Below are 23,733 nucleotides of genomic sequence, written 5' to 3' on the forward strand. Positions count from 1 at the left end.
GGTTTGTCCCGGGGAAGATGGACGGGGGGTTCCAAGGCTGGCATCAGACGGGGATAAGAAGAATGGGGGACCTGTTCATTGACGGGACATTTGCGAGCCTAGGGGCACTGGAGGAGAAATTTGAGTTACCCCCGGGAAATGCATTTAGATATATGCAGGTGAGGGCTTTTGTGAGGCGACAGGTCAGGGAATTTCCGTTGCTCCCGGCACAAGAAGTTCAAGATAGGGTGATCTCGGGGGTATGGGTCGGGGAGGGCAAGGTGTCGGAAATATACCAAGAGATGAAAGAAGAGGGGGAAGCGCTAGTAGAAGAATTGAAAGGTAAATGGGAGGAGGAGCTGGGGGAGGAGATTGAGGAAGGGCTATGGGCTGATGCTCTGGGTAGGGTTAATTCCTCCTCCTCGTGTGCCAGGCTCAGCCTGATACAATTTAAGGTGGTCCACAGAGCGCACTTGACGGGGGCGAGGCTGAGTAGGTTCTTTGGGGTAGAGGACAGATGTGGAAGGTGTTCAGGGAGTCCGGCGAACCATGTCCATATGTTTTGGTCATGCCCGGCACTGGAGGGGTTCTGGAGAGGAGTGGCGGGAGCAATATCTCAGGTGGTGAAAGTCCGGGTCAAGCCAGGCTGGGGGCTAGCAATATTCGGAGTAGTGGATGAGCCGGGAGTGCAGGAGGCAAAAGAGGCCGGAATTCTGGCCTTTGCGTCCCTAGTAGCCCGGCGAAGGGTCTTGCTAATGTGGAAGGAGGCGAAGCCCCCTAGCCTGGAGGCCTGGATTAACGACACGGCGGGGTTCATAAAATTGGAGAGAATTAAGTTTGCTTTGAGAGGGTCTGCACAGGGGTTTTACAGGCGGTGGCAACCGTTCCTAGAATATCTCGCGGAGCGTTAGAAGTAGGTCGGTCAGCAGCAGCAGCAACCCAGGGGGGGGGGGGAACGAGAGATTGTTTGAGGGGATAGACGAGCGGGAGATAGCATGGAGGGTGGGGGGAAACGGTACGTGCAGCCAAGAGTCAGTGTATAAAGCTATGTAAATATACCATCTTGCCATGTATATATCTTGCTCAGGGGGATTTTGCGTTATTTTGTTGCGGGAGGTGGGGGGGAGGTTACTGTTTGTAAGGGGAAAAATTGTGTTGTTAAAAAAACCTTAATAAAAAATATTTTTAAAAAAGAACATCGAACTCGTCAGCACGTGAATCAGTCAAGGTGTATTTAGAGAGAAGCTTGAAAAACATATGAGTGGGAATATATTAGAAGTGCATCTCGATAGGGTGAGAGGAAGGGAGGTCGGGAGATGCTCTTGAGGAGCATCAAGGCCAGGATGGAACTATTGGGCAAAATGGCCCATTCTTCTACTGTGCATTCAATACAATGGGGGTAGCACGGTAGCATAGTGGTTAGCACAATTTCTTCACAGCTCCAGGGTCCCAGGTTCGATTCCCGGATTGGGTCACTGTCTGTGCGGAGTCTGCACATCCTCCCCGTGAGTGCGTGGGTTTCCTCCGGGTGCTCCGGTTTCCTCCCACAGTCCAAAGATGTGCAGGTTAGGTGGATTGACCATGTTAAATTGCCTTAGTGTCCAAAATTGCCCTTAGTGTTGGGTAGGGTTACTGGGTTGTGCGGGTGGGGGTGTGGGCTTGGTAGGGTGCACTTTCCAGGAGCCGCTGCGGACTCGATGGGCTGAATGGTCTCCTTCTGCACCGTAAATTCTATGAAATCAATGTTAGACTAGAAGGAAGGTCTTCCATTTATGTACCATTTTCCTAAATTATAACAAAGAATAGACTTCAAGAGTACTTCAATGGTAGTGAAGTACTTTGAGACATCTTGAGGTCACAAAAGCAGCCAAGTTGTTTTGGCTTACAAAAGAGAGACATGTTACCAAACTTTTTGACTTGCACTCATCAGACAAAGAATGGCAAATTTCAAATGATCGCCACTTATCCTGCAGGAAAGCATTGCGCTGATTGGTTGGCAAATCAACTCTGATTGGCCAAGATGTTGCCATGGAGAAAGAAACAGACAACTATAGGCTCCCTAAGCCCCCAGGTAATGCAAAAAAGATGAAAGGCTTGAACATATTTTATTTGTTTGCAGACACTCGAGTCCCTGGGCAGAATTCAACCAAAAGATTTCTACAAGTCATTTTGGATGAATTTGGCGAGGGCGAGATCAAGGTTGCGATGTCTCACGAGGTTCGGTTGAATCTCGCAAGATGTCTCGAGCATCGCAAAACTCACTATCGGCCTCTTGCAGGATTCAAAGACCTCGTTGCAACACCAAGTCGGGCGCAACGAGGCCGGTAAATCATACCCCCTGTGTGTGAACGTATATGGCTTCTAATGGGCCTAAACAAACCACAGTACAAAATCTCAAATAAAAGCAAAATACTGCAGATGCTGGAAATCTGAAATAAAAATAGAAAATATTGGGTAAACTCAGCAGGTCTGGTAGCATCTGTGGTGAGAGAAACAGAGTTAGTGTTTTGAGTTTGTATGGCTCTTCTTCAGAACTGAAGAGAGTAGAAATATAAAGAATTAGATAGTTGGAGAGGCAGGTGGAGGCAGAATAGAAGGACAGGAATAGGCTAGACGCCTCGGCAGTCATTGGGGTTATGGGTGGTTGGTGGGGCAGACGGGCAGGAGCGAGGGTAACCCCCTGAACGAGTACACATGATCCAGGGGTTGGTATTCTGGTGCCATGCCTGGTTGCCCCCCTCCCCCGAGCGCCTCCCCCCTCCCCCTCAACCCCTTCCCATGATGGTCCACTCCTGAGGAGGGTGCCCACCCCAGCTTAGGGCCCCCCACAACCCCGCTGAGCACTGGGGTGGTAAACCCGAGCCCCCGGGCTCTTTCCCTGTGACCAAAGGTGGCTACTCACCCCCTCGACTCCCCACAGAAGCCCTTCCGCCAGGTTCACATTTTTGAAAAGGAGTACTAATCGGCGCCAGCGTGAGCACTTGCTGGGGAGGCCACTGAAAAGTGGGAGGCCGTTGGATATGGGCGGCTCCCATTAATTGTCTGGCAATAGGGCTCGTGGTGGCAACTGGTTTCTCACCCTGCTAGGACGGGATCCCGATTTCGCCTACGGGAGCGGGCTGGTTGCATCCTGAACTCTGTGGCGCCTGGCGCCGTTCTTGTTTTCGGCCTCTCCCGCTATTCACCGGCCTCGATTCGCTTGAGCGCGAGGGCAACGAGGCCGGAGAATCCGGCCCCGGGTTTCAGGAGGGAATTCCAGTTTAGAACCTAGCCAGTTGAAGGCACATCCACAAGTGCTGTGGCAAAGAAATTAAGTCGACCACAGACGGTCAACAGTTTGAGTTAATATTGCAGTCAAAGGACCGCACCTTCAACAATGCAGCTCTCTTTACACCTGGATGCTGAAATGGACCTGGAGTGGACCTTAGGTCTAAAACTTTCTGGGTTAAAGGTGACCCATTGAGTTAAGCTAGCAGTGGAAGATTAAGATGGAATGATTAGACGTCCATAGTCCACATCCCTTCAAAGGCTCTGGGGGTGCAAGGACGAGGAAGGTGTCACAGTGCGCATTTATGATCATTTTGTTTTTAGAAAAACTGTCTTAAAGGTGACATTTTGAAACTTTGGACTGATTAAGACAGTCTCAAAACGGCTCCAAGCTTCCCAGGCAGGAATGTGGATTTCAGACTGGGTCCCCCACACATCTGAGAAACAAAAGACGATCATTTATTCAATTGTGATTCATTCCAGGAGATTTAAAAAATGTTTGGTTGATGCCTGATTGTAAGAATGTTAATTGTGCCTTGGCCAGGGCATCAGGTAAGAAATCGCAGGTGGGAGAAGTGGGTGTTTGATATGTCGATACTTTATTTGGGAGATGACTTGGCATTTTGCCCAGGTCACATGAGAACACAGGCCATTTAAGCTCACCTGCTAAGAATAATACAAAAAGGCTGCCTTATAAAAACAGATCCATGTTGTGAACATCTTGAAGAGGCTTCAGTACATTAAAGAATAATGCATGAAACAGAGAGAGAGACAGACAAAGGGAGATAGCCAGAAACAAACAACCTTTCGTATTCAAAACAGGCCTGCATAAAATAACTGAATAGACACCACTGATGTTTCTAAGAACTGTTTCATCTTCATCTGTAACTAATGTTCGTGTATGTGCGTATGTGTGTGTAGTAACGTCACCTTTTCTTAAGTAACTTCTGTGGTGAATGTATAATTACTGATAATTCACCAGTGCACTGTGTTATGTTATTAACCCTGTGGGCTCCACCTATGGGCCATTGTGTGGCTTCACCCACAGGGGATATGTTGGGGCATGTACGGGCTCCGCCCATGGCTCCACCCCCTTTACAGGAAGTATAAGAGCTGCTGACCTGCGGGGCCGCCTTCAGTGTTGTACCGGTCGCAGGCAGGCTCAGTTCTAAGCTGATTAAAACCACGGTTTACTTCTCCACGTGTCTTCGAGTGAATTGATGGTTGCATCAACATCCAGGGCGCTTGAGCTCATAAACTAAACTCTTTTCAAGTAACAAGGCTTTGCTGCTGGGTTATTTTAAATTGAATCTCTTCCTCGAAGAGCGAAATAATAATAATCTCTATTAGTGTCGCAAGGTGGCTTACATTAACACTCCAATGAAGTTGGGCGGCACGGTGGCACAGTGATTAGCACTGCTGCCTATGACGCTGAGGACCTGGGTTCAATCCCGGCCCTGGGTCACTGTCCGTGTGGAGTTTGCACATTCTCCCCGTGTCAGCGTGGGTCTCACCCCCACAACCCAAAGATGTGCAGGTAGATGGTTTGGCCACGCTAAATTGTCCCTTAATTGGACAAAACAAAGAATTGGGAACTCTAAATTGAGAAAAAAAATACTGCAATGAAGTTACTGTGGAAAGCCCCGAGTCGCCACATTCCGGCGCCTGTTCGGGTACACGGAGGGAGAATTCAAAACGTCCAATTCACCTAACAAGCACGTCTTTCGGGACTTGTGGGAGGAAACCGAAGCACCCGGAGGAATCCCACGCAGACACGGGGCGAACGTGCAGACTCCGCACAGACAGTGACCCAGCGGGGGATCGAACCTGGGTCCCTGGCACCGTGAAGCAACAGTGCTAACTACTGTGCGACTGTGCCGCCCTTAAGCACTTCCATGCAAATATGGCCGACTTTGGAAGAAGCATCTTTTAAAAAGCATCCGTGGTGCCTTGAGATACCTTTTAGTCTTTCCTTTCTCTTGATGCCCAAGTTCCGGCACGGTAGCACAGTGGTTAGAACTGTTGTTTTAGAGCGCCAGGGTCCCAGGTTCGATTCCCGGCTTGGGTCACTGTCTGTGCGGAGTCTGCACGTTCTCTCCGTGTCTGCGTGGGTTTCCTCCGGGTGCTCCAGTTTCCTCCCACAAGTCCCGAAAGACGTGCTTGTTAGGTGAATTGGACATTCTGAATTCTCCCTCTGTGTACCCGAACAGGCGCCGGAATGTGGCGACTCGGGGCTTTTCACAGCAACTTCATTGCAGTGTTAATGTAAGCCTACTTGTGGCAATAAAGATTATTATTAAATTCCATTATCCATTCTGGGAACTCGCATTAAGGAATTGGGCTCCCAATGCCACGGGGATGCTGGAAAAACTGGGGCGGGATTCTCCCGAAATTGGCGGGATGGCCTGATGCCGGCACCAAAAATAGCGCAAACCACTTCGGTGTCGGGCCAACCGGAAGTTGCGGAATCCTTCACACTTCCGGGGGCTAGGCCCACGGCGGAGGGGTTGGCGCCGCGCCAACCAGCGCTGAAGGATTCCGTGGTTCCGCGCATGCGCAGTCCGGCCGGCGTGTTTCCTGCGCGTGCGCAGTGGGGGTTCTTCACCATGCTGGCCATGGCGGAGCCTTACAGAGGCCGGCACGGAAAGAAGGAGTGCCCTCACGGTATAGGCCCACCCGCAGATCGGTGGGCCCCAATTGCGGGCCAGGCCACCCCCCCCCCCCCCGGGGCCGGATCCCCCCGCGCTCCCCCGAGGACTTCAGTAGCCGGCCTACAAGCCAGGTCCCGTTGTAATGGACCATGTCCATTTCACTACGGTGGGACTGGCTGCTCGGCCCATCGGGGCCCAGAGAATTGCCGGGGAGGCTGCTGCCAATGGCCCCCGACCGGCACAGCGTGATCCCTGCCCGAAAACTGGTGCCAGAGAACACGGCAGCTGGCGTCGGAGTGGCAGGGTGGGATTCACGCCGCCCCCCGGCGGGCGGGGGGGGGGGTGGGTCGGAGAATCCCGCGCCTGGTTTCTGAGCTAGCCCAATTTCCAGTCTGTTCATTGAAACTATATGTCGCTCGTTCTTGTCCCATTTTCTTTGAACTCATCCCTTGTGTCAAAATGCGAAGGATGATAGTAATCTGAGGAAACTTTGTAAGGTTTTTTCCCTTCCATTGGAACTCGCACTCCCATGACCTGAACACCTGCCCGCCAACCAGCAGGTGTACATTCCAGTATGAAGCAAACGAAGAAGCAGATGAGTCCAAGGGGAACTCTCTACCAAAAGGCATTGCACCATAATCAGCATTATCAGAAACATTGTCCCCCTCCATCAATGGACGGACACATTGAACACCGAGAACATCATTTGCATTCCTCAACATATCAATATCAAGTCCCTACGCTTGAATCAAACCCCAATCCCACAGCTAGAAAATCCATTCACGTCATGAATCCCGACTGGCCTCCCAAGCCGTGTGAGCAGATCTCCCAGGGGGCTCAGGCGAGCAAAGCGCTTGAGGGGGAAGCTCATGCCCTGGTAGTGCTTGGGGGCAGGGGTGGCTTCCAGGGCGCACTGCTTTGCGCCGGGGCAGCCTTTAAAAATTGAGGTCCGATCCTCGAGAGATTAAGTCGGCACGTGAATCAGAGGGGCTGCTTCGCCAACGATACGTTGAGGGTCCTACCCTTTGATTTTACATTTTTATACGCTGGACTGTAAGGCGAAGGCTGCCATTGCTGTCGGCGGCTTCAACACCGCTGTCCCTGCCCGCAACTGGCCTTTTCCGATTTTTGGGAAAATCCTGCCCTTTGTTTTTGCTGTTCAACCACTGGGTAGCCATTTCAGAAGCAAGTGAGAGCATAGTGTGAGCAAGTGCCTGAAGGGCAGCACGGTAGCACAGTGGTTAGCACTTCACAGCCAGGGTCCCAGGTTCGATTCCCGGCTTGGGTCGCTGTCTGTGCGGAGTCTGCACGTTCTCCCCGTGTCTGCGTGGGTTTCCTCCGGGTGCTCCGGTTTCCCCCCACAGTCCAAAGATGTGCAGATTAGGTGGATTGGCCGTGATAAATTGCCCTTAGTGTCCATAAAATGTTAAATGGGGGTTACTGGGTTAGGGGGGATAGGGTGGAAGTGAGGGCTTAAGTGGGTTGGTGCAGACTCGATGGGCCGAATGGCCTCCTTCTGCACTGTATGTTCCACGTTATGTTCTATGATCCCACGGGGATGAATTGAGGAGAAAAGTGAGATTGCCATTGCCCGCGCAATCGTGACGCACTGTCAGAGATACCATTGTTCAGACGAGATGTTGTTAAACCGAGGCACCAGCTCCCCTCTCGGGTGAACGTAAAAGATCCAACAGCATGATTATGAAAAAGAGCATGAGTTCCTGACCAATCCCGAAACCAACATCTTTAAAAACCGAAGAACCAGTCATTCGTGCTGTGGGATCCTGCTGTGCACAAATTGGGCACCACATTTCTAACTTTACACCAGTGTCTGCACATCCAGAGTACTTAATTGACTCTAAATCGCATTGGGACATACCAAACTCGTGAAAAGAGCTACACAATGCAAGTGTTACCTCTTGTGACCGCTGATTGAAATCCAGAGACCTGCAGACGCAGACTCACCTCCCCCTCAATCCACATTGCATCAAATTCAAGCGGGCCTGCATGGCCTTTGACAATACAGACCAGGGGGCGGCACGGTGGCGCAGTGGTTAGCACTTCTGCCTCACGGCGCACCGAGGTCCCAGGTTCCATCCCGGCTCTGGGTCACTGTCCGTGTGGAATCCGCACATTCTCCCCCCCGTCAGCTTGAGTTTCATCCCCGCAACCCCATGATGTGCAGAGCAGGTCGATTGGCCACCCTAAATTGCCCCTTAATTGGAAAAAGATTAATTGGGTTGTGGTATCATCAGGTATTGCGGTACCTAAGCGGCTGATGACCATTGGTTAAACCTAGGAGTTTACCATTGGCTGTTGATACGTGGCTCCGCCCTGACAGGCGGAGGAGTATAAGAACCGGTGCTGTCCCAGCAGCCTTCACTTTCTGTACCGAAGCTGCTCGGGAACAAGTTCTCGTCGATTAAAGCGTTCAGTTATGAAATCACTTCGTCTTGAGTGTAATTTATCGTGCATCAATTTAATCGACTAGACTTAAACTGGAAGGATGGATCTCCGAATCAAACCGGAGTGCCTACAACCCAGCCCCCACGCGCAGAACTCGGCTGCAATATTTAAACACTGGCTGGCGTGCTTTAAAGGCTTCCTCGAGACGGCCAGAGGCACCCCCTCAGAAGGACAGAAAATGCATCTCCCGCGCTCAAGGGTCAGCCCTGAGATCTACACCCTTATCGAGGAGGCGGAGGACTATGATGCCGCGATCGAACTGTTAAAAGAACATTATATCCACCCTGTAAATCAGGTCTATGCAGGTCACCTGCTTGCAACTAGAAGGCAAAGCTCCGGGGAATCGTTGGAGGATTTCTACCGGCGCGACTGGTGCTGGGCCGAAACGGTGGCTGCCGCAAGTTTCGGGGAGCGAGCACACGTAACTTTTAATCAGGGATGCCTTCATAGCAGGTATGAGCTCCTCAGTGATCCGCCAAAGACTCCTAGAAAAGGACACCCTGGGACTTAGAGAGGCACGGGCCCTGGCAGGGTCCATGGACGTAGCCTCCCAAAACACGCAGTCCTATGCGCCCGACCGCGCGGCGGCCCCCTGGGCTGCGTGGCATCCCGCAGCGGCAGCTCCACAGACCTTCCCCCTGACCCCGCAGGCCTGCGCGGCGAGACGGCCCACTAACGCCGCCGGGCCCCGCTGTTCCATCTGTGGGCAGGCGAATCATCCCCGCCCGCGCTGCCCGGCCCGCACCGCCACCTGCAAAGGGTGCGGCAAGAAAGGCCACTTTGTGGGGGTCTGCCAGGCCCGCGCCGTGGCAGCGGTCTCCAGCGACTCCGGACCGCCGCGGCAACCCCCCCTTCAGGCCCCGACCGGCCAGCGCTCACCGCCACCCCCCTATCCTAGGGCCACGTGCGACCCATGGGCACGGCCACCTTGCCCCCCGGACACCACGCTGGACGGATGGGCGCCGCCATTTTGTCCATCCCCGCCGCCATCTTGTCCATCCCCGGCCACCATGTGCGACCCATGGGAACCGCCATCTTGGATGGGGCCCCAGGCCCCCAGCACGGCCGGCTACACGCTGCCCAATCAGAACTCGCAACTGCTTCATCTGGCCTCGGTGACACTGGACCAAAGTCGACCTCGGACTGTCGCAACAGGAACAACGACAGTCTTCATCAACGGCCACGAGACGTCGTGCCTGATTGACTCTGGGAGCATGGAAAGCTTTGTTCCCCTCGACACGGTAAGGCGCTGTTCTCTTGTAACCCACCCTGTAAACCAAAGGATCTCCCTGGCCTCCGGGTCACACTCGGTGGAGATAAAGGGGTTCTGCCTAACGAACTTCACTGTCCAAGGCAGGAGATTCGACAATTTCCGCCTTTATGTCCTGCCGCACCTCTGCGCGGCTACCCTCCTGGGGTTGGACTTCCAACGTAACTTGCAAAGCCTGACCTTTAAATTCAGCGGCCCTATACCCCCCCTTACTGTCTGCGGCCTTGCGACCCTTAAGGTCGACCCACCTTACCTGTTTGCGAACCTCACCCCGGATTGCAAACCCGCCGCCACCAAGAGCAGGCGGTACAGTGCCCAGGACCGGACCTTCATCAGGTCCGAGGTCCAAAGGCTGCTGAAGGAAGGGGTCATCGAAGCGAGCAACAGTCCCTGGAGAACTCAAGTAGTGGTGGTAAAGACCGGGGAGAAACATAGGATGGTCATTGACTACAGTCAGACCATCAACAGGTTTACGCAGCTGGATGCGTACCCTCCCCCCGTATAGCCGACCTGGTAAACAGGATCACGCAATACAAGGTCTTCTCCACGGTGGATCTCAAGTCCGCCTACCACCAGCTATCCCTCCGTAATAGTGACCGCAAGTATACTGCCTTCGAAGCAGATGGGCGGCTCTATCAATTTTTAAGAGTTCCCTTTCGTGTCACTAATGGGGTCTCGGTCTTCCAGCGAGAGATGGGCCGAATAGTTGACCGATACGGCTTACGCGCAATGTTCCCGTATCTGGATAACATCACCATCTGCGGCCATGACCAGCAGGACCACGACCCCAACCTCCGCAAATTTCTCCAGACCGCGAAAATCCTTAACTTAACGTACAATAAGGATAAATGCGTATTTAGCACCGACCGTCTAGCCATTCTAGGCTACATAGTGTGAAATGGAGTTATAGGCCCCGACCTTGAGCGCATGCGCCCCCTTATGGATTTCCCCCTCCCTCACTGCCCCAAGGCCCTGAAGCGCTGCCTCGGGTTTTTCAGTTATTACGCACAGTAGGTCCCCAACTATGCAGACAAAGCCCGACCCCTAATCCAGTCCACAGCCTTCCCCCTGTCGACGGAGGCCCGCCAGGCCTTCAGCCGCATCAAAGCAGACATTGCAAAGGCCACGATGCGTGCCATCGATGAGTCCCTCCCCTTCCAGGTCGAGAGCGATGCGTCCAACGTAACTCTGGCGGCCACCCTCAACCAAGCGGGCAGGCCCGTGGCCTTCTTCTCCCGTACCCTCCATGCCTCCGAAATTCGCCATTCCTCGGTCGGAAAAGAGGCACAAGTCATAGTTGAAGCTGTGAGACATTGGAGGCATTACCTGGCCGGCAGGAGATTCACTCTCTTCACGGACCAACTGACAAGTTGTGCCAACTTGTGCCAACGCACAAGTGGACCGCCTCCGAGCCCTCCACGAGGACCTCTGCCACCCGGGGGTCACTCGTTTCTTCCACTTCATCAAGACCCGCAACCTGCCCTACTCCATCGAGGAGGTCAGGACAGTCACCAGGGACTGCCAAATCTGCGTGGAGTGCAAACCGCACTTCTACCGGCCAGAGAGGGTGCACCTGATAAAGGCTTCCCGTCCCTTTGAACACCTCAGCATGGATTTCAAAGGCCCCCTCCCCTCCACCGACCGCAACACGTATTTCCTGAACGTGATTGACGAGTACTCCCGGTTCCCATTCGCCATCCCCTGCCCCGACATGACCACAACCACCGTCATCAAGGCCCTCCAGGGTATCTTTACACTGTTCGGTTTCCCCGCGTACATACACAGTGATAGGGGCCCTCCTTCATGAGCGACGAACTGCGTCAATTCCTGCTCAGCAGGGGCATTGCCTCAAACAGGACGACCAGTTACAACCCCCGGGGAAACGGACAGGTGGAGAGGGAGAACGGAACGGTCTGGAAGACCGTTCTACTGGCCCTACGGTCTAGGAAACTCCCGGTCTCCCGCTGGCAAGAGGCTCTCCCGATGGCCCTCCGCGCCATCCGGTCGCTGCCCTGTACAACCACAAATCAGACGCCTCATGAACGTCTCCTTGTTTTCCCCAGGAAGTCCACCTCCGGGACCTCGCTCCCAACCTGGCTAGCGACACCCGGACCCATCCTGCTTCGGAAGCATGTGCGGGCGCACAAGTCGGACCCGTTGATCGAGAGGGTCCACCTGCTGCCCCCAGTACGCCTACGTGGCGTTCCCTGACGGCCGGCAAGATACGGTCTCTCTACGTGACCTGGCGCCCGCTGGAACCCCACGTGCACCTGAACCATTACCCCCCACCGCCCCACAGCACCTCACTGGAGGATCAGTACTCCCGCCGCTCCTGCCTAGGCCCGCCCACCCACCGACGCCCCCTACAGGCGCCCCCCCCCCCCCGTGTCAACCGTTTGCCCCAACAGCGCCGCCTTGGGGTGACGAAGCTGCCAGGGAGGCCGAAACCACGCTCCTGGAGTCGCAACCACCTGGACCCCCACCAGAATCACCACCGAAGCCCAGACGATCCAGAAGGACGACCCAACACCTGATCGACTGATTGCTTCGCTGTGACTTTACCGTGAACGAACACTTTGTAAATATTCTCGACAGCCCTGTAAGGAGGTATCACGGTACCTCCATATCTGATCATACCACGTTAAAGGCGACTGTTACCACTGGCCACCACCCCCGCCGGACTCTTTTTTTACAGGGGGTGAATGTGGTATTATCAGGTATTGCGATACCTAAGAGGCTGATGACCATTGGTTAAACCTAGGAGTTTACTATTGGCTGTTGATACGTAGCTCCGCCCTGACAGGCGGAGTATAAGAACAGGTGCCGTCCCAGCAGCCTTCACTTTCTGTACCGAAGCTGCTCGGGAACAGGTTCTAGTCGATTAAAGCCTTCAGTTATGAAATCACTTTGTCTTGAGTGTAATTGATCGCGCATCATGGGTACTCTAAATTCATGCAAAAAAAAAAATCCAAGGGTTGATCCCAAACCAGCACATATTTGGGTTCAAATGTGGAAATAAAACAAATTTGCAGAACTGATTTCACAGAACAACCTCTGTTTGTCCAATGATAGACAAAGGGGGAGGGATTTGTGGAGCAGAGTTCGCTACTCAGCTTTATTTGAAGGACAACGGAGAGCTAAAAAGGGCCTTTGAACTCAGTTGAGATTGAATAAAAAGTTAATTTCAGTGGTTCGCATATGCTTTCAGCTGAGATGGCAATGCAAGAGAACCTATCAGTTGTGGTCCACTCTCCTGGAGATCTGCGCCTGGTAATATCAGTGGTTTTTCTGATTTTGTTCCATGTATTAGGAGTAAAAATCATGCATAAAATCTTATTTTTTTAAACTCTTATTGATGAGTGATCATTTGCAAGCCTACCTCACACTTGTGCTTTGCAATAATGGGAACCCTTTCAAATCGTCGCCTTGCCAGTTGAGTGCAAGGAAGGCTATTCCGCTTCACAGAGGGGAGCAGGAATTGGAATGCACTCGAACGCAGGGAGCTGGCCATCCACTGTAAACAAGGGTAAATGTCGCCACAGTCCCAGCTAAGCTCACTGACCCCCCCCCCACCCATCATGTTAGTGTTGTACAGCTGTAAAGCCAGTGCCGCCTGTGGTATTATTGGCCCTGCGACTGTTTGACGGGGGTATGGGGTAGAAGGCGACTGACCCTCGATTGAGGACGCCTCAGGTGGCAGCTAAGGGCAGTGTTTCTCCAACCCTCTGATATGGTTCAATGAGTATAATGCTAATATTGTGTGGGAGCTGTGGGGAAGTGAGGGATGCGATAATGGTAAAATGTGGGAAGTGCAAAATGCGTGTTTGCATATGTGTTAAAATGATAATAGCGACCACATGCACATCATGGTCCCTTGATTTGCGCACACGAGGCACCTCAGAGAAGATATGGACACCATTAATGTGAATGGGGCATGGTACCATTCCCCCCCCCCCACCCCCACCCTCCACCCATTTACTTTAAGAAGGTGGCTTCAAAACTGCTCTCAGGACTCACTTAACAGGAGTAGTTTCAGCAGCAACCATGGGCGTCATTCTCCGACCCCCCAGCGGGTCGGAGAATGGCCGTTGGCCGCCGTGAATCCCGCCCCCGCCTGTTGCCGAAGTCTCCGAAGGGAGAAAAGTCGGCGGGGCGTTAATGGCGCCGCAGACGTCGGAGAATGGCACGGGTGTGCGCAAGGCAGCCGATTTTGGGCCAGCCGATATTCTCCCGTCCGGATGGGCCGAAGTCCCGTCGACGTGATGACCGGTCACGTCGACGTAAATCAAACCTCCTTTTAATCGGCATCAACCTGTACTCCAGGTTCACGCCGACCAGCGTGGAGGTGAGTGACGGCCTGGGGGGTTGGCTCTGGGCAGGCGATGGCGTGGCCGCAGTCTGAATGTGTGAGGAGAGGTGTGTCTCGGGTTGTGTGTGTGTGTGTGTGCGGCGGGGGGGGGGGGGGGGCGGTGGGTAGAGTGGGCTGGGCTCCGGGGGAGTGCCGGGAGGGGGGTCCGTGCCGGGGAGGAGGATGGGGGATCCGTGCCGGGGAGGGGGATGGGGGGGGGGCCGTGCCGGGGAGGAGGATGGGGGGTCCGTGCCGGGGAGGGGGATGGGGGGTCCGTGCCGGGGAGGGGGATGGGGGGCCCGTGCCGGGGAAGAGGGTGGGGTCCGTGCCGGGGAGGAGGATGGGAGGTCCATGCCGGGGAGGGGGATGGGGGGCCCGTGCCGGGGAGGAGGATGGGGTCCGTGCCGGGCAGGTGGATGGGGGGTCCGTGCCGGGGAGGGGGTGGGGGGCCCGTGCCGGGGAAGAGGGTGGGGTCCGTGCCGGGGAGGAGGATGGGAGGTCCGTGCCGGGGAGGGGGATGGGGGGCCCGTGCCGGGGAGGAGGATGGGGTCCGTGCTGGGGAGGAGGATGGGGTCCGTGCCGGGGAGGAGGATGGGGGGTCCGTGCCGGGGAGGAGGATGGGGTCCGTGCCGGGGAGGAGGATGGGGTCCGTGCCGGGGAGGAGGATGGGGGGTCCGTGCCGGGGAGGAGGATGGGGTCCGTGCCGGGGAGGAGGATGGGGTCCGTGCCGGGGAGGAGGATGGGGGGTCCGTGCCGGGGAGGAGGATGGGGTCCGTGCCGGGGAGGAGGATGGGGGGTCCGTGCCGGGGAGGGGGATGGGGGGACGTGCCGGGGAGGCGGATGGGGGGGCCCCTGCCGGGGAGGAGGATGGGGTCCGTGCCGGGGAGGAGGATGGGGGGTCCGTGCCAGGGAGGGGGGTGGGGGGTCCATGCCGGGGAGGGGGATGGGGGGGCCCATGCCGGGGGGGGGTGGGGGGTCTGTGCCGGGGAGGGGGATGGGGGGCCCGTGTCGGGGGAGGAGGGTGGGGTCCGTGCCGGGGAGGAGGATGGGGGGTCCGTGCCGGGGAGGGGGATGGGGGGACGTGCCGGGGAGGGGGATGGGGGGCCCCTGCCGGGGAGGAGGATGGGGTCCGTGCCGGGGAGGAGGATGGGGGGTCCGTGCCAGGGAGGGGGGTGGGGGGTCCATGCCGGGGAGGGGGATGGGGGGCCCGTGCCGGGGGGGGGGTGGGGGGTCTGTGCCGGGGAGGGGGATGGGGGGGCCCGTGTCGGGGAGGAGGGTGGGGTCCGTGCCGGGGAGGAGGATGGGGGTCCGTGCCGGGGAGGGGGATGGGAGGGCAAGTGAGTTGGTCCACCTGGCCAGGTGCCAGCCTCCAACAGTTGGACCCATGCGGTCCATGCCACCTGGCTGGGTGGAGGCGGGGATATGGGCAATGATGACATGCCGTCGTTCCCACCACCCCCCCCCCCCCCCCACCAGGCCGTCATGTTTTCCGATCACCAGCGATGTTGGCCGCCGTGGTGGCAGCCGCTCATGTCTATGTTGCCCTGGATGAGGAGGAGGAGGAGCAGGAGGAGCGTGCCAGAGAGGCGGCGCAGGCTGCCGCAGAGGGGCAGGTGGCAGCCGACCAGGCTGGAGGGACACCTGACCGACACACAAGGAGGGGGAGGAGGACGTCGCGGCCCCACGGCAACGGAGGCACCCGAGGGCGCCCCGTGTGTACCGGCCCCGGCAGTCATACCAGGACCTCACAGACCAGGAATGCAGGAGGAGACTCCGGATGAGGCGGGAAACCGTGGCACACATCTGCCAACTGCTGGCACACCTGTCACCGCGTGGCACTGGCGGGGGACACCCTCTCCCCATGTCCGTCAAGGTTACGGTGGCCCTGAACTTTTATGCAACGGGGTCATTCCAGGCACCGAGTGGGGACCTGTCCGGCATATCGCAGACTTCGGTGCATCGGTGCATCCGGGCAGTGGCAGATGCCCTATATGCCATGGCGCACCGCTACATCCGCTTCCCTGTGGACCGGGCCAGCCAAGATGCCCGGGCCGTGGGCTTCTCTGCCGTGGCCGGGTTCCCCATGGTCCAGGGCGCGATCGATGGGATGCACGTCGCCGTGCGGCCACCTGCAGATAACAGGGCCGTGTTCACCAATAGGAAGGGGACCTATTCGATGAACAGACAGGTGGTCTGCGACCACCGCATGATGATCCTGCACGTCTGCGCCCGTTACCCGGACAGTGTACACGACTCATACGTGTTGTCGCGGTCATCCATCCCCGGCATGTACGAGGGACGCCATCCCCGGCTGAGGGGCTGGTTGCTGGGCGACAGGGGCTATCCATTGCGATCGTGGCTGATGACGCCTGTACGGAGGCCACGCAATGAGGCGGAGAACCGCGACAATGATGCCCATGTAGCGACAAGGGGAGTGATAGAGAGGTGCTTTGGCGTGCTGAAGATGCGTTTCAGGTGCCTGGACCTCTCTGGGGGCGCCCTCCAGTATCGGTCAGATAGGGTCGGCCGCATCATTGTGGTGTGCTGTGTCCTGCATAACATAGCCCAGCAGAGGGGCGATGTGCCGCAGGCAGAGGAGGGCGGAGTGGAGGAGTAGCAGGAAGAGGCGCAGTCCTTCCAGATGAGGGGGATGGGGGCAATGGTCAGGGCAGACGGGCTAGACACAGGCGGGTGGCTGCCCACCGTTACCGGCTGGCCCAGCGGGCACGGGACAGGCTGATAGCCGCCCGCTTCACTGACTAGATGGGCATGGGAATCGGGTAGTACGGCCACAAACCGCACACCATGGCAACAGCCGACCACCCACACCCCCCACCCATCCACCCACCCAGCACCCTCACCCCCCTCCCCAACCCCACCCACCCCCACCCGCATGCACACCACCACCCCCATTGCCGATCCACCTGCGGCACAACGGGCCGGGCTCACACAGTTGTGGGTGGACGCGTGTCTATTGCAGGCCATGGAGGATGATGACAACCCGCCCTGCGATGAGCTCCTGGCTCCACATCGTTGGACTATGTCTGACCCATGGCCACAGTACCACCATCCACCCGGACCATCCCTGCATGCGGCTGTGACACTGCAGCGCACGGTCCCGTCCTCTGCCCGGGGGGATGTTGATGGCAGCCCAGGGGGAAGGGGCAGACTCACCTGGGGCTGAGGTAAGACCACCCCTCACACACACACTTGCGCTCAACGTACATGACACCCCCGCACACTTTGGACAGAGCACAAAGGCAGCTTCGGTAGGTGTAACATTGACTTTAATAACCAAAGGAGTTCATGCACGTGCCCTAGCCCCTAAAACTCATCTGTGCCCTGCACCCGTGCCAACTTACTCAGTGTCTAATTGTTTGGCCTTACGGGCCCTTTGACTACGTCTACGTGGTTCCCCAGACGGTACAGCAGAACTGGAGGTGGACTCCTGTGATTCCTGCCCTCTGACACGGGATCCCTTTGGCAGCCGTTTCCTGGGGCGTCCTGGCCTAGATGGGCCAGGCTGCGGCCCGGGCGACTGGGATGGCGAGCTGCCAGCCTGTCCTGCCCGTTGCCCACCCGATGCACCTGGGACGGAAGGGGGGAGTCCGAGGTGTCGCGGTGTTCCAGGACCTCCCCTACAGGGGGACCCGGGACGGACCACACCACCTCCTCCTCCCTCGGGGTGCCCGATGGCCCCAGGCCTCTACATGGGTGGGGGATGCGAACGGACTGGCCATCCGACCCCCCCCCCCCCCGACATCTGGCGCTGCCAGTCCTGGAGGCCCGTGCTGGTATCGACAGGGGTCTGCAGGTTTGCAGCCATGGAGCCCAGGGGATTGGCAAACCCTGTCTGTGACTGTGCGACGCCGGCTCGCACATGGCCAATGGCGCCGATGCCCTCAGCGATGGCCTGCTGAGACTGGGCCATGGACTGCTGAGACTGGGCCATGGCCTGCAGAGACTGGGCCATGGCCTGCAGAGACTGGGCCATGGCGTTGAGCGCCTCTGCCATCTGGCGCTGGCACTGGCTCATGGCCTCCTGTGAGAGGGCAGCCTGGGCCACAGACGCCGCCTGCACGGAAAGCCCCAGGCCTCACAAACCGTCCCCCATGTCTGACACCGTTGCACCCATTGCCTCCACCGCGGACGCCACCCGTGCGGTGTCAGCCTGGGTGGCACGCATGACCGGCACCACTCCCAGCTCCTGGACGCGGGTGGACTCCTCCACCTGCGACTGCAGCCGCCGCAAGCCGGCCGTCACCCTCTTCGCTCGTCTCCGGGTCGGTGGTTGCATCGGATCTATGAGTGGGTGTGGTAACTCCAGGAACCCGGGATCCATCTGGGCGGCAGGTGTTTGCTAGGTCTGGGCTGCCCACCGACCGGCCGGCCCCTCTGCTGTTCCTGCCTCCACCTGCTGTACCGGGACGGCTGTGTTGTGCGCACCAGTGAGTGTACCAGACGCCTCATCACTAAAGTGCCCAACCGAGGTGAGTGTTTCTGCGATGGTGGAGGGTGTTGGTGACAGCAGTGGCGTTGTGTTGTGCTCTTCGTCCCACTCTGAGTCCATGGCACTTTGGGGTGGGGGTTCGTCTCCACCCATCCACTCTGTGTCACTGTCCGGTATTTCGTCTTCCTGGGTAGTGCTGTCCCGGGTAGGGGTGTCCCGGGTAGGGGTGTCCTGGGTAGTGGTGTCCTGGGTAGTGGTGTCCTGGGTAGTGGTGTCCTGGCTCGGCTGTGACGGGGGCCTGTGGCTGCCCCTCTCGTCGCTGGGTGGCACACGCCTGTGCCGTCGCACCCGCACGTGACGGGGGCGTCGTCTCCCTGTTGCTCCAGGTCTCTCCGTCTCCCGTGGTCTCCAAGGGGCATCCTGCGGGTGTCGCATGCCGGAGGGTCCGGGTCTATCCGTCTCCCGGGGTGTGCGAGGGGCATCCTGCGGGCGTCGCATGCCGGAGGGTTCGGGTCTCTCTGTCTCCCGTGGCCTGCGAGGGGCATCCTGCGGGCGTCGCATGCCAGAGGGTCCGGGTCTCTCCGTCTCCCGTGGCCTCCGAGGGGCATCCTGCGGACGGTCTGCATCTGCGGAGATGGGTGCCTGGACGTTTGGTCCTGCGATACACAATGAAGCATGCATGGTTAGACACGCAGGCAGTGATCAGGTGATATGGGGGAGGGGGATATAGGGGAGGGGAGATATGGGGACGGGCTGTCGGTGGCTCACTTGCTAGTACGCCCCCGACCTCTGCATCAGCAACCTCCCGGTCCTCAGGTCCGCCAGCCAGTTCCAGGGCCCTTTCCTCGTGTTCGGTCAGGGGCCTCTCATCAGCGGGGCCTCCTCCAGTCCTCACATGCTCCCTGGTGTTGTGTGCGCGTTTCCCCTGTGGCAGGGGGGGGGGGTTGGTGGCAGGGGTAAAAGGCAACAGTGTTAGACGGGTATATGAATGCACGCCATCGGTTGCGCGTGTATTGCAGAGGTTAAGGTTAGGGCTGGATTCACTTGGGGAAATGGGAGATATGGGGGATATAGGGGGGGATATGGGGGAGGGGGGATATGGGGGAGGGGGATACGGGGGATATGGGGAGGGGGGATATGGGGGATATGGGGAGGGGGGATATGGGGAGGGGGGATATGGGGGATATGGGGGAGGGGGGGATATGGGGGAGGGGGGATATGGGGAGGGGGATATGGGGGATATGGGGGAGGGGGGATATGGGGGAGGGGGTATATGGGGGATATGGGGAGGGGGGATATGGGGATATGGGAGAGGGGGATATGGGGGTTATGGGGGAGGGGGGATATGGGGGACATGGGGGAGGGGGGATATGGGGGATATGGGGAGGGGGGATATGGGGGAAGGGGGATATGGGGATATGGGGGAGGGGGATATGGGGGATATGGGGAGGGGGATATGGGGGAGGGGGGATATGGATATCGGGCAGGGGGGGAGGCTCACCCTGCCTGCTCTGACAAGGTCGTTCACCTTCTTGTGGCACTGGGTGCCTGTCCGTGGTGTCAGGGCCGCAGCGGTGACGGCCTCTGCCACCTCCCTCCACAGATGCCGGCTGTGGCGTGGGGCAACTCTGCGGCCGTGCCCGGGACACAGGACCTCCCTCCTCTGCTCCACCGCGTTCAGGAGCGCCTCCACATCGCGTGACTGGAACCTCGGGGCTGAGCGGCGGCCAGCCAACCGGTCGGGTGTTCCGGTCAGGTGTTCCGGTCGGGTGGGGGGGGGAGCAGCGCGCCGTTATGAGCCGTCACGCGGTGCGGCTTGTATGACGCTGCACGGCGTGAACCACGTGAGCAAGTGCGGATCCCGTCACGTCGCTGCTAGCCCATTTCGGGCCGGAGACTTCGCGACGATTTTTGCGACGTTGCGCAATTCGGATTTTTTTTTTGCGCCGATCGGCGGACTTTGCGCCGATAACGGAGAATTTTCGCCCCATGTTTCTAATAATAATAATAATCTTTATTGTCACAAGTAGGCTTACACGGGGCTTTGCATTGCAGTATTAATGTAAGCCTATTTGTGACAATAAAGATTATTATTATTATTAACACTGCAATGAAGTTACTGTGAAAAGCCCCTAGTTGCCACACTCCGGCGCCTGTTCGGGTACACAGAGGGAAAATTCAGAATGTCCAATTCATCCAACAAGCATGTCTTTGGGGGCTTGTGGGAGGAAACCACAGCACCCGGAGGAAACCCTCGCAGACACGGGGAGAACGTGCAGACTCCGCACAGACAGTGACCCAAGCCGGGAATCGAACCCGGGACCCTGACGCTGTGAAGAGTGCTAACCACTGTGCTACTATTCAATATGTGTGATTTGAGGTGTGATGGCAGGTTATTCTCCGTGCCTTATCAATCACTGCCTTTGTAAACAAACTGTGTCAATTTGAGGTCTGACCAAAGCAGCTACAAGGAAATAACACTAGCTAAAGGGTTTTAGGTTTATTTAGTCCACTTTGTCGCTTGCAGGTATTCAATGGATTTGTTTGCAGTGTTACTCCCAACAGGGCTGCTTTCAGTACATCAAACAATCAGAGATATGTTACCCGGTAAAGGACGGGCTTTTTCAGCTTTGTATTGTTAAGAGTTGAAGGAAAGTTACGTTGCCAAGTGGAGTTTCAGGGAGTTCGTATTTTCAACAGCTATGACATTGAATGACGCCAGTTCCAAAGTTTACCCTCCTGGGGGTTGATATCTGGGCAGAATTCCTGCAGTGGGTCCCCAATTTTCTGCCATAACTTTGTGGAAGACAATACCTGTGCATTTATATAGTGCCTTTAACGCAGTAAAGCAACTCCAAGGTCCTTCGCAGAAGGGTTGTGAAACAAGATTTGTCACCGAGTGACCACAGCAGCTCGTGGAGTTTAAACTCAATTAGTAAATCTGGAATATAGGGCAACACGGTGGACCATTGGTTAGCGCTGCTGCCTCATGGCACCAAGGACGCGGGTTCAATCCTGGACCCCGGTCACTGTCCGTGTGGAGTTTGCACATTCTCCCCGTGTCTGCGTGGGTCTCACCCCCTCAAATCCACAGATGTGCAGGGTAGGTGGATTAGCCATGATAAATTTCCCCTTAATTGGGAGAAAATTGAAAAGAAATTAAAATAAATCTGGAATATAAAGTTGGTTTCAGTAACTGTGACTGTGAAATGAGCATCAACTGTTGTAAAAACCCATCTGGTTTGCTAATGTTCCTGGGCAGCACGGTAGCACAGTGGTTAGCACTGTTGCTTCACAGCTCCAGGGTCCCAGGTTTGATTTCCGCCTGGGTCACTGTCTGTGCGGAGTCTGCACGTTCTCCCTGTGAATGGGTGGGTTTCCCCCGGTTTTCTTCCACAAGTCCCGAAAGACATACTTGTTAGGTGAAACGGACATTCTGAATTCTCCCTCTGTGTACCCGAACAGGCGCCGGAGTGTGGCAACTGGGGGATTTTCACAGTCACTTATTGCAGTGTTAATGTAAGCCAAGTTGTGACAATAATAAAGATTATCATTAGGGAAGGAAATCTGCCACCCTTACCCGGCCTGGCCTACATGTGACTCCAGACCCATAGCAATGTGTCCGACCCCTGAAACGGGGATGAGCAACAAATGCTGGCTTTGCCGTTGACGCCCATATTCCACGAAAGAGTGCAGAAAAGAAATAGGCAGCTGACTAAGATCTCGGCTTTGAGTTGGGGTCGTAAAGGTGGAGAAGTTCCAGGAGAAAATTCCAGAGGCTTAGGACCTAGGCGGCTGAAGGCAGGATCATCAGTGTTGGAGCAATTAAAATCGGTGATGTGGAATTGTCCAAAATTGGAGGAGTGCAGAGATCTCGGAAGGTTGGCGGAGGAGGTTTGTGATCAAGGGAGCAGAGGAGGTTTGAAAGCAAGAATGGGAATTGTTAAATTGAAGTGTGCCCACATTGGGAGCCAGTGGTCGGTCAGTGAAGGACAGTGAACACAGAGGTAATGCGCGACTGACGTTAATGGTGATTGGCACTTTTTTGGGAATTTCAACTGAAGTCACAGCGATTGGCTGATGCCCGTCGCAAACACACCACCTAATCAGAGGGACTAGTGGGAGGTTGACTCACTGTCAGCCACTCACATGTAGTTCCAAGTCTCTTGCTCACAAGAATTGGCAGAGATCTGGGGATAGTTCGCCCTGTAGCCATTTGCCCACTGAATCTGTGCCACAATATTCCAAGCCACTTGCCACACTTGCACAGGCGGCAGTTCCAGCTGCCCACTGATTACTCTGACTGTCACCCACAGCAAATCCACATTGCTGCGCCTTTGATACAAAGGGCGGGATTCTCCAAGCCTCCACCCCAAAATCGCGATCGGTGCGGGGGCGGAGAATGGCCACCGCCGCCGGAATCCGGTGCGATGCCGCTCCCACGGAGAATCGCCGCGAATCGCGTGCCCGCAGTCTGCGCGGCGCGGGGTAGGGGGCCATTGACAGAGGCCCACCCGCGATTCACCGAGTGCAGCTGGCCGAGCTCCCGACGGTGTGGTTCTCTCACGGTCCCATCCATCAGGAACCCAGCGCGGCGGCTGCAGACTCAGTCCATGGCCGCCCTGGTGGGGGGGCGGCGGGGATCCTTCACCGGGGGTTGGGGGGGCCTCATAGACGGCCAGGCTATCGATTGGGTGCCACCGATCCACGGGCGCGTGCGTTCTCAGGGGGGGGGGGGGGGGTGCTATCGTTTTGGTGCCGGTCCGCAGTATGGGTCCGACATGTCGCGCGGGGTGGCCGACGCAGGCCGTGTGCGTGCACGGACCCCTGACCGGAGGTGCAGGGCCCAGTATCGGCAGGCGGAGCTGCGAGAACTATTCCGGAGCCCTGCTAGCCCCCTCCAGGTAGGAGAATCACCCTGGACTTTCTTCAGGAAAGTCCAGAGTGATTCGCCTGCATTTTCACACTGGAGTGGGGACATAGCCCCATTATCGGAGAATCCCTCCCAAGGAACTCCACCCCGTTTACCAGTGCGTGATGGATTTTGATGCTCAGTGCATCATACCATTGCATGCCAGATGCTGAACCAGCCTGTGATGTTTGGAGGATCGCAGTGATTGGGATATATTAAGACGGTTTTCGGGGGGGGGGGGGGGGGGGGGGTAGATCACTAGAGACAAGATATGGTAATGATTAGAGAGATAGAGAGGGGGTGGGGCAATGGAGGGGTTTGAAAGCAAGGCTGAGAATTTTAAAACCAAGGCGTTGTTTGACGGAAAGCCGATGATTTCGGAGGCGGAAG

The 23,733-nt window shown here is 56.7% G+C and overlaps 1 protein-coding gene across 2 annotated transcripts in view; it reads left to right on the forward strand.

The window, feature by feature from the left end:
* The window catches only part of LOC140404375 (sorbitol dehydrogenase-like), a 151,772-nt gene that overhangs the window by 79,818 nt on the left and 48,221 nt on the right, over positions 1 to 23,733 (forward strand). Inside the window, exon 1 of one of the 2 annotated variants that reach the window (XM_072492813.1) lies at positions 12,828 to 12,903. The exons of the other annotated variant lie outside the window; for it this stretch is intronic. Coding sequence (XP_072348914.1) covers positions 12,832 to 12,903 — 72 coding nt within the window. The 5' untranslated portion in view covers positions 12,828 to 12,831. Of the gene's footprint in view, positions 1 to 12,827; positions 12,904 to 23,733 lie in introns of those variants that run through there. 2 annotated transcript variants of the gene reach the window in all.

This window comes from Scyliorhinus torazame, chromosome 30 (genome assembly GCF_047496885.1).
Source record: "Scyliorhinus torazame isolate Kashiwa2021f chromosome 30, sScyTor2.1, whole genome shotgun sequence".
In the NCBI taxonomy this organism is placed as follows: Eukaryota; Metazoa; Chordata; class Chondrichthyes; order Carcharhiniformes; family Scyliorhinidae; genus Scyliorhinus; species Scyliorhinus torazame.